The sequence below is a fragment of the Chenopodium album genome, chromosome 21, assembly GCF_948465745.1.
Source record: "Chenopodium album chromosome 21, dcCheAlbu1.1, whole genome shotgun sequence".
Taxonomy (NCBI): Eukaryota; Viridiplantae; Streptophyta; class Magnoliopsida; order Caryophyllales; family Amaranthaceae; genus Chenopodium; species Chenopodium album.
In genome coordinates, this window is record NC_137854.1 from 6,440,788 (window position 1) to 6,452,549 (window position 11,762).

Consider the following 11,762-nt stretch of genomic DNA (forward strand, 5'->3'; position numbering starts at 1 on the left):
TTATGAAGATCAGATACTCTAATTAATATTTAAGGAAACTTTATTATTTTGGAAGCTATATACTACGAGTACGAGTAGTAGTAAAGCTGAGTTTGTTTATATAAAATCTGATCTTTTTCAATGTGATGATATAATTTCATTTTTGTGAATAATAACTCCTCATAAGTATAGTCCAACTGTCCAAGGATAAATGGATAATAATTTACAAACTTGGCCCAAAACTATAGATATTACTCTGTTCATCCCTCCGGCCCTTTATTTTTGCCCCATGAGAGTGTATATTCACTTTATTAATTTTTGGTTGGGTAAAGTTGATGAGGGAGAATAATAGTGGGTCAAAAATATTGTTTGTAAGAGGAAAATGATGGTCCTAATGTCCTATAGCAAAATAAAAGGGACACCCTAATAAGAAAATTGGAGCAAAAATTAAGGAATTATGAAGGTAAGGTAACATGCATGTTCCCTCAACAAAAGGTAAAAATATTTTTTTTTTTAAAAAAAAAAACTAACCAATAATTTACATTGGAATTTACAAATAAAATCGGAAAATGATCTGCCGCTCACTCTTAGTCTATTACTTCGTACAATATAGAATTTGTTATATTCTTATATACACCCGGGTATACCGTACACCCAATTAACCTATGGTTAGTTTTTGCTCTTCATTTGATGATAAAATGAAAAAAACAATCATCAAAATGAGAACAAATACTCATGGGTATACGGTACACCCGGGGTGTATATAACAACCTCTCATGTTGCTTAATTTGTCTGCAAAACAATAATCATTATGCATGCTAATTTAGACCAACAACATTACAAATCATTAATACAAATGAATTGTTACAGGAAGTAAAAAAGCCACCAATTACTATACATTAGGATTTTCCTTACAAAAATATAGGTATATTAATGATTTGTTGCAGAGAGCCATAAGCCACCAATTACTACACAATAGGATTTCCCTTAATGTGTATAAGCTTCCTAATGTTTCTTACTTTCTTTTACTCAAAAAAAATATATGCCTTCAATTACTATACAATGTAATGAACAATTTCCTAAAAAAGAATGCACATATAACCCATCAATACTGTACAAAAACATCAGAAACAAACTATTTTGAGTAGACAGGAATGAGATAACCTAAACAAGATGATGCTGTAGCAGCCACTCCTGAATTGCAGATCGCAGAGCACGGTTAGGAGTAAGATTATGGTTATTGAGTTTTAGATTAGTCATTGGTGAAGTATTACGACCACTCTCAAACCACCCTCTAACAGCATCTGCTTCATATGTAAATCCATCAGCAGCAAAATGTGGATCCCGCATTATATCCTACATGATCATTCAAAGTATAGTAAGACAGTATATGATATCTGACAAATGTGTCAAAGCGAGTTGGATAAAATTTAAAGGGTAGACTTATGCTGCAGATATTTCTTGAAGCTACGAAAATTACAAACCTGGAAAATGGGACAAATGAAATAGGATGGTATTTGGTCTCCACTGACAGATTGCAGAGGACTAGAAAAGCTCTCAGTTGAAGTTATCACTGGTTTAAGCACTCTCCAAATCTCTGAACCAAGGTGTGGATGGTCTTTTGCTTTTATGTCACAGCATTTCAAAGCCATATGAGCAAGTTGCTGTGCACGTACAACCGGCCAGTCACCAGCAGTGGGATCTAATATGCTATGGAGACCATCATTCTCAAGAGCATGTTGAACCTCTTTCACTATATTTAGGGCAGGTCTTCCAGTTAATAAGCGCAGCAATATAATTCCGAAAGAATATACATCAGATTTTAGGGAAAGAAGTCCATCATCTAGAGACTCAGGGTCTATGTAAGAAGAAGTTCCCATTAATTCGTCAGTTGTGACAGTCTGCTTGTTGTTAGAGATAATATGGCAGACACTGAACCCACTGAGCTTGCAGCTGAAATTGGCATCCAGAAGTATATTTTTTAGTTTTAAATCACTGTGTATAATGCTGCAAGGTTGAATAGAATGCAGGAAGTTAAGGGCTGAGCATAATTCAACGATTATCCGAATTCTTGTTTGCCATGGTAACGGGGGAGTGTTGTCTTTGCAATTCAGTCGGTCTTCAAGGTTTCCATTGGGAAGATACTGATAGATGAGAGCCAAGGAGTCCTGGCATGCACCAATGAGACTCACCAGGTTCGGATGGCGCAACTTGCTTAATACATCAACCTACAAGTAAAGTGGAAATTATGCAAACAAGGTATGTAACAGTTTAAGAGTGACTTGCTAATATTACTAAGCTTATGATCTATTCGCTACATACATTCAATAATAGTTTCGTACAATCAAAGTAGTTTCTCCAAAATTTCTCCTGTAGCCTAAATTCTCTAAAGAAAATGATTTTACTGTTAATAATCATCAGAACAAAATGTCTCTAATTAAAATGCATGATTACAAATAAATAATAGTTAAATTTCTCACCTCATGTTTGAACGCTGCATTACCCTGCAAGCTATCAGGTTTAAGTATCTTTATCGCGACTTCAGTGTTATGCAGGCAACCTTTGTATACAATTCCATTGTCTCCTTCATGAATTATCAACGATGGGTCAAAGAACATAGTAGCTTCTCTGATATCTAACTGGGAGAACTCACAGGAAAACACAGGAACATTTGAACTAGATGGCTCCTGGGAAACTTGTTCCTCTAACACTTGAACTACTTCAGCAGAGTCATCATCCGCAGAAAGGTATACATCAAGAGTATCATCATAATCCATTTGCACTTTATCACATTGCTTCTTTTTCTTCTGCAAAATTTCCGCGAAGAACATATTCTCTTCTTCTTCGTCATCCTCAATTTCAATTGATAAGAACTCACCAGCTGCTGCTGCTTGGTAAAGCACCTTTAAACCTTTATGTATCTTGAGCTGTAGATCGTTAATTTTCCCCTTCATCTTATTTAGCTTTTCATCAGAAGCTTTCAACTGCATACATGTAAGTCGATGAAAAAAAAAATACAAAACAAAACATAATTAAAAAGAAAAATCTTCGATTCAGTGAACGGGAAAAAAAAAAAAAAAAATTCCACTTTAGTCTTCACCAAACTGCTTTACTAACAAAGTAAGCTGTTTGATTGATATAATGACATAATCTTGGCTGTTGTTAATGTCTGAGTGTACAAAATGCTAGTTTTGTGAGAATCTATGGAGTTTTCAATTTTGATCTCCCAAAATAAACTAAAACAAAACAAAACTTAGTAGAATATCTGGTATTCCAACCAACAAAAAAAGTTATTCTTGTTTCAATGGAATAGAATATGTTTGAAATTTACCTTGTGAATTGCCTTCATGGCCTCGTTCTCAGCTTTCTGCCGTCTCTCTGAATCTTCAAAAGCTTCTTCTTGTCTTACTTTTTCATCTTGTGCTAAGGGTTGCTGAAGTTGATCATATAAATCATTGTCCATGATATTTGGCTGCTGAAAAGCAAAGATTCAGGAGTTTTAATAGAATTTTAAGCAGAAATAAAAACGTAATACTCATAAGACTCAATGACAGAATTATAAGATTCATCAAGACCAAGAAGAACACGATCAATGAGATCCTCATGCTCAATCACCTTTCCTAGAGCTGCTAACTGATCGGCACAAGCCTGCATAAATTCAGAAATGGAACGGTTGCCTTTGGTGGTTCGATGTAGTTGGTCTTTGAGTTGTTTGATATGACCACGACTAGGTAAGGCATAGGTCTTAGCAAGGATATCCCAAAAACCTTTCGATGTCTTGGCAAGGGACACGAGAGGGACAAGGTTCTGAGAGAGTGTGCCAACAAGTGCACCAAAGATTAGTTTGTCCTGCCCAACCCAGAAAGCAAATTCCGGATTTGGAACTTCTTTCTCAGCAACAACACTAGTAACAGCAGGACATGGGTGGGATCCATCAACATATTTAAAGAGATCGTGACCAATAAGAATAGCCTCAATTTGGATTTTCCATGACAAATAGTTTGTGGGTTGAAGTTTGATGGTGTTGTGGATGTTGAGAAAGATGAAAGGTTTGGTGGGGTCATTGCCATTAGGAATGTGAGACGTGGAGGTGGTGTTGTCAAGAATAGCCATTTGAGTGAAATGATTGTGTTTATTTAAGATCAAGAATCTGATACCATATAGAAATTAGAGAAAAAAGGTTGCTTTATTCACAGACTCAAAGGTATTTATAGCTAAATACAAATTAGGTTAGGCAACTAACAAAAGCTATTAAGTAGGATACTTATCCTTAGAGCTATACAAGATATATATACACTTTAACAATATTAATAGGATAAATATCAAGCAAGTAGTATCCTTATCAGTACTTAAGGTTCAGCAGTTGATGACTATCTTTAGTAATAGAAACAGGGGGCGAATGCCTACCAGTACAGTAGCAGGTGATGAATCACGATGCATGTTTTGAGACAATGGTGACGAAATACCAGCTGATTCAGCTGATGGTAAATCGATATATTGTTCTGAATAACACAGTCTGTTCAATTGATTTTCTTCAAGATGCTGATTCAGTTGCCTCATGGCTTCCCTGTATCCGCGTGTTGAAATCAGTATCTTGCAACCACTAATATTGATCTCATTAAGAAGAAAAGGCATATTGCTGCTCTAAATTTTGTAAATCATGTCACATATATCTTTAATTCTGACAGGTTCAAATAATGTGACAACTGATTCGAGAGAATACAACTGACACACACAAACAAGCTATCCTTAACCTTTCTGCAAAATTCTCAATACCCACCTTGTACAGTAAGTATGACACCATACAAACAAAACAATTGAAGAGATTAAAATCTAGTACACACAACACAAAATCATCAATTTCAAGTAAAACTGAATCTGTAAGACTATGAACACATTGTAAAATTAGTTTCCAAGTAGTAAAATATACCTCGTATATATTAGACGACTTTTGTATACAAACCAGATGTGACAGAAATCAGGAGCCTTGTTAAGGACTTCATTAGACTTTTCTGAGGTGGGCTTTGGTTTTATCCTGCAATATCACGGCAACAAAACAGGACATTTTAGTCTATAGATTGAGTTGCGTTTGTGTCAAAACATGTTTAACACAATATTTGTCATCTTTCGAAAAAAGGCCTCGAATTTGGCCAATAATATCCTAAGTTGTTATAATATAATCCATTCCTGTAAAATTATAGATATCAAAACAGAGCAAAAAATGTGAAAGTGCATAGCAAAATTTGTGTCAGAACCTCAAAAATCTGCTGTTGGCTCCTGCACCCATAACCAGTTTCTGTATCCCTAACTGAGATATGAGTTCCAAAATCCCATCAGTTACAGACTCCTTCTCGATAATTATTTTTTCAGCCGGAACCTGCCAAAAGGATAACAGAACCTTCATACTTGTATTATTTAGCTCATTCTTTATTCTACTGTTATATATCTACGCGACTACAACTATTCAACTTCTACCAAGATAAACTTGGGTATAAAAAGATCATACCTGCTTAAGGGCAAACATATTAAGAGAATCATCTAACATTTCTTCGACCTTTAGTCTTTCCAACTCTCGATTGACCTCCACATCTCTGACTGTCTTCAAAGGAGAACGAAAACCATATCCTACATTCAAATTGGATCATCAAGAAAAACGAAAATCCAAGCAAATAATTGAAAAAACGAAACACTAAATCGAAAAGTTGGAAATTACAAATGAAAGATTTTATAATTACTTGTTTGATGGCGAGTTTTTTGGGTAGGCACATGAACATGAACAACACAAATGGTCTCCCCATTCCAAAATTTTAAAGCCCAGTTTAGAACTGATTTTCTATCCTCACCCTCTTCTTTCCCAACTGCCACATATAGCTTGTTTTGATCATCCATAATAAGAAGACAAGAAATTAATAAAATTCAACTGAAATAAACTTAATAGAAGAGCAATTAAGTTGTCAAAGTCATAGAATTTAATTAGGGTATTAAAATATCAATTGAGATTATTACAACGAATACTAGTACTACTTCAACAATAAACTGGACTACATTGATCTAGTCTATATGCATTTGGTGGATAGTGACTCCGTTGACAGAATCAGCCATCAAATCTCATGTAAAAATAACAAACGTAATTTATATTACAGAGATTTAATGCATATAGACTGGACTATATGGAATAACTCCCTGACCAGCTGCCATCACCACACCCTACAACACAATCACCAGCTGCATACTCTACTTCATATGTGAAATGGTGAAATTAATATATGGATCCTCCGCTAATAACTATGGTAAGCAAGTTAATACATGCAACCGAAGTGTGAAAGAAACTTGAATAATAAAATTCTTGTTTTCTTTACTGATTTCTAACGACTTGAAATCATTTTGTGGATCAACATAGGCTTTAACAAACTAAGGGTCTGTTCTCTCCAGCTTAATTTCAGTTCAATTCAACTCAACTCAGCTCAGTTCCTAATTTCCTTCTCTCATAAACAATTCTCAGTTCAGTTCAGATTATGAGTTCTTAGATTCTTCCATACACCCAATCCAAGTTCAGGAGATTCTTATTATAAGCAAATTGTAATAATTTATTACCAAAGTTGAACAAGTCATCATACACATGATTGCTACACCCTGCAATCAAAAGATATGCCTTTGATTGCTACACAATATAATGATTAAAAAAAAAAATCTCTACTTAGAACCCTGAAATCATCCATGCTGTACATAATTCAAACAATGCCTGAGTTTAGTAAAGGAGAATGGCTAGTGTCAGATGAATAACTGTTGGTGCTGCTGAAGCCAATCCTGAATTGCAGATCGTAGAGCTCGGTTAGGAATAAGTTTTTGGTCATCAAGTTTAAGATTAGTCATTGGCGAAGTATCATGACCACCATCAAACCACCGTCTAATAGCATCTGCTTCATATGTAGATCCATCAGCAGCAATATGTGGATCCCACATTATTTCCTACATTTAAGTAGCTAATTCAGATAAAATCATAGGATATCTACAAGTAGAAATAAGTTCATGGAAAAACAAAAAAAAAAAAAAAAAGATTCAAAAACATGATCTTATGATCCAAGTTTTGATCCAAGGTAAACGAACCTGAGAAATGGGGCAAATGAAATAAGAGGGTACTTTGTCACCATGAGGGTTAGATGAGCTTTCACTTGGCATCATCATTTCTTTCAGAACACTCCATGTCTCTGAATCAAGGTCTGGTCGGCATTTTGCTTTGACATGACAGCACTTCCAAGCCATGTAAGCCAGATGATTTGCTCGTGTAACAGGCCAGTCACCAGCAGACGAGTCCAAGATGCTATAGAGATGACCATTCTCTAGAGTATGCTGAACCTCCTCCACTATCTTCAAGGCAGGTCTTCCAGTTAATAAGCGCAACAATATAATTCCAAAAGAATATACATCAGATTTAGGAGAAAGATGTCCCCCTTGAAAATCAGGGTCTGTGTAAGAACTGCTCATTAACTCATCAGCTGTGAGAGTCTGCCTATTGTTTGGGATGATATGGCCAAATACACTGAGCTTACATCTAAAATTGGCATCAAGAAGTATATTCTTTGGGTTTACATTACCGAGTATAATGCTGCAAGGTTGGATGGAATGGAGGAAGTTAAGCACTGAGCATAGCTCAGTTGCTATACTGATTCTTGTTTGCCATGGTAAGGGGGGAGTATTGCCCTTGCAACTAAGTCGGTCTTCAAGACTTCCGTTGGGAAGATACTCGTAGATGAGAGCCAAGGGATCTAGGCATGCACCAATGAGTTTCACCACGTTTGGATGATGTAGCTTGCTTAAAAAATTAACCTACAAAGTACAATTGATGCAAGCAAAAGCAAGTTACAATTCAAAAAATTAATTTTTTAAACTTGCATCGCATCAAACATTTAATTAGTTGTGTATGACTGAAATAGTCAGGAACAAATAAACTACAAAAATGGAATACCCATAGGCCCATACTATCTACATTATAGAAATTATACACCTAATCTCTTTAAAAGAAATAAAAAGGTATATTCTTAAGTCCATAAGATGAAGTATGACAGATATAGACATATAACTCTTGATGAATACTGTTACCTCTTGTTTAAACTCTGTAATACTATAAACTATAGGTGTCTGTATCGCCAATTCACAATCATGTAGGAAGCCTTTGTACACATTACCACTGTATCCTTTCCAAATTCTCAACGATGGATCATAAAACCTAGTAGCTTCCATGAGATCTAACTAACTGTGAAAACTCACAGGAAATTGTAGGAACATTTGATATTGATGCTTCCTGGGAATCATCAGACTCCATTTTCACTTTATCAAACTGCTTCTTGTACTTCTGCAACTCCATTTTCACATCACCTCGTTGTTTCCTGTTCTTCTGCAACTCCTCTTCCAATCCCCTACATCCATGTTGCTGATATTAGTATTTGCATTCAATACTATATTCTTACAAATTGCATTTGCTTTCACTAGATTAAATCCTAGTATTCAGGGGTAAATGCACATGGTTGCTAACGCAGACTACCAGTCTTATCTGATATCTAGCCATGCATCTTCAATTAAATAATTCCTAAGGATACTATTCTAAGTATCTAACAGCTAAGCAACAGTTATGTTCCAAATAACTTCAAAAGCTTTACATTGAACTCAAAATGAACAAGCATGTTTCTATCATCCTCAATCCAGAATTGATAGTCAAGTATGCTATTTTAAAATGTCCAGAGAACAATATTAAGGCATCTCCTAATATGCAACGATTTATGACAGGATTCCCTACTATGCCCTTTCAATAATAGAGTGATGAGGCGTTATAGAAATCACACAGCTATTGACCAGGGAAATTTTCTTAGTAGCATATATATACCTCGTATTGATCAGACGACCATTGCTTACAAACAAGATATGACAGAAATCAGGAGCATGTTGGAGCACGTAATTAGACTTTCTTGAGGGGAGGCTTGCACGTCTCCTGTATTATTAAGGCAACAAAATAGTACATTTCAGTCTATAGATTGAATCATTGAATTGTAATTGTGTCAAAACATGTAATTCTTGTCACAGCATGAATATAATGTGGTCACTATTATCACAAGTTGTTACAATTAAATCAAGACTGTACATAGAAAGCATAACTAAACAAAAATGGAAAAGCAAAGCAAAAATGTATCTACACCTCAAATAGACGTTGTTCGCTCCTGCACCCATCACCAATTTCCGTATCCCTAGCTTAGATATGAGTTCCAAAATTCCATTAGTTACTGATTCCTTCTCGAAAATTATATTTTCAAACAGAACCTGCCCAAAAGGACCACAAAAATGATAAATTGAGAGTTTGAATGAAGAGAAGGGGGTGGGACTGTGGGAGAGAGCCCATAAATGCAACTGCGTAAGGTGGATGGAAAGAGCCACTCGTATAAGATATCAACATTGAAACCTTAGATTTTTAAACAAGACTCACATATGCACCTAAGAAAGAGATTGTTTGGCCAAGCTTGATATAAATTGGTGCCATAAAAAAAGGATTATGAATTTATATGAGACATAAATTGGCGCCATAAAAAAGGGGATAAAGAGATCATACGTCATTTCTGGCACACCTCTTGATACAGTCATCTAACATTTTGTCCACCTTTCTTTCCTGATCTTTGAGTGCTCCATCTCTGACAGTCCATGAAGGTGCTCGAAAACCATCTGCAATAAATTAAATTAGGGTGATTAGCATGACTCGAATTCCTTTTTTTTTTTTTTTTTTTTTTTTTTTTTTTTTTTTTTTTTGGGAAAAATTGGATCATTTAGAAATAAAAATCCAAGCAAAAGCAAAGTAAAATTGGAATGTAGGAATATGCAAACTAATGATTCTGCAAACAGCAAACCTAAGATGTCAACCACCACCAAAAGGGTAATCGCAATTACTTATTGGTTGACGAATATTTTTGGGCAGGCACATAAACATGGATTACACAGATCTCCCCTCTAGTAAACATTATTGCCCAATTTAGGATTGATGTTGCTTCTTCAATCTCGTTTCCAACAGCTACATATAATTTGTTTTCACCCATAACCAGAAGACAAGAACTTGGTAAAATTCAACTTGAATGAATGAACTTGAAAGATGATCAAGTTGCCAAGTCACAGAAATTAGAAAGTTAAATATTTAACTATGAACTTGTGAAAGTTTTATTATTTAGTTGATCTAGTCAATATGCACATAGTAGATGACGGCGACTCTATTGGCAGAACCAGATATAGTCAATTAGTCATTACTACATATCCTGTAAATTGATGAGGTGTTCGGTCCACAAAAGCCTGCAATAGTGTAGATGATGGTGGTAGAGATTAAGCTTTTGCATACAATTTATAAGAAATAGTCAAACAAATCAGATAAAAGGTGTTCTACTGATATCATCATTTCAACGAGCTCTACTTGATGCGAAGCAGCACAGGCAACGCCTTTAAACCAAGCACTTAAGATGATAAAAGGATCCAAGACTATGAGAATCATATGTACCTTGCACAGAATAGCTGATCCTTGCATACAAACCAGATATGATCATATGACAAAAATCAAGAGTGTACTATGGGAAAAGAAGAAGAAATCTTAGTCGATAATTTTTATTTTATCAGATATATGTATACTGATACTTCCCCACTTATTGGATTAAGGCTTTAATTGATTAAGTGATTGATGTATATTGATACTTGCATTTTCTCATATCATACTCTTTAATACTGTACTGCTAGCTTTATGTATATTTACTCCTTTAATATAAAATTATAAACATATGGTTACTGCTAATAGCAAACTATCAAGTAATATGTAACCAAACATTAGTATCAAATCGACGCAGAACACGAAAATTGTGGAAGTAAAGAATCAAAATTGTATTCATACCTCAGATATCTAATATCAGCTGCTGCACCCATTATCAATTTCTTTATCTCTGAGAAATTTAGAAAAATAAAAGACAAACAACTTACAATTCATAAAGGTACACCTTAAATAAAATTCAAAGAAAAGTTGCCTGAGTAATGCTTAATGTTTATCAAATTGGGTCATTGTGCAATTGCAAAAATCGCCAACAAAGTATAGAATTAAAGGGAACAAATACAATTTTACTTGAGAATCATTTGGGCAGGAAAATGAACATGAATTACACAAAAAGTCTTCTTTTTGGAAATTTTAAACCCCAATTTAGAGTTGATTATCTTTCTTCAATCTCTTTCCCTACAATTACAAATAGTTTGTTCAACATAATATTTCTGCTTCTCAAAAATTGAGAAAGCTTAACATAAAATTCTTTACCCCTTTAAATGCCAATTTCCACTCTTTATAAAGAAATTAAGAATTACGACCCAGAACACGAATTCTTGATAGAATTTAATTGAAAACGAACTCCAAAGAAGATGAAATTGCCAAATCAAAACAACAAAAAATAGGGTTATACAAATAGTGTTCAATCGGAAAATCGTAAATTCAGATAAATTACCTGAAAATTTGATCAAGTCTGTAAGAATTTAGGCGATAGTGACTGAATTGAGTCAATTGACCGGTCAAGCTAAAGAAGTTTGTCTTGGCCGATTTTTTTTGGTTGACTAGGTTTAGATGAGTTGTGGTTAATTCACCTAATGGCATTATTGGTGAATTGAGATTTTTTTGATGTTCCGCCCGGTTCACCCTTTGAGTTAATCCGGATTCAGATCAGTTTTGGGTGGTTAGGTTTCACTTTCCTCCCAATTATTGTTGCAGGGGATTGAACACGAGTCCT

At 34.9% G+C, this 11,762-nt stretch overlaps 1 protein-coding gene and 1 pseudogene across 1 annotated transcript; both read right to left on the reverse strand.

Moving 5' to 3' along the window:
* Nucleotides 1-1,129: 1,129 nt before the first annotated feature.
* On the reverse strand, nt 1,130-5,868 carry LOC145600251 (U-box domain-containing protein 33-like). Its single transcript, XM_081656177.1, has 9 exons — nt 5,727-5,868; nt 5,486-5,610; nt 5,235-5,356; nt 4,910-5,014; nt 4,393-4,546; nt 3,332-3,451; nt 2,460-2,963; nt 1,464-2,207; nt 1,130-1,335 (listed from the first exon to the last, which is right to left on the reverse strand). Exons 1-9 carry the CDS (start codon nt 5,866-5,868, stop codon nt 1,144-1,146), a joined length of 2,208 nt encoding a protein of 735 aa, XP_081512303.1. The 3' UTR covers nt 1,130-1,143.
* An 858-nt stretch (nt 5,869-6,726) lies between these two features.
* Nucleotides 6,727-10,920, reverse strand: LOC145600252 (U-box domain-containing protein 33-like; annotated as a pseudogene).
* Between the last annotated feature and the right edge of the window lie 842 nt (nt 10,921-11,762).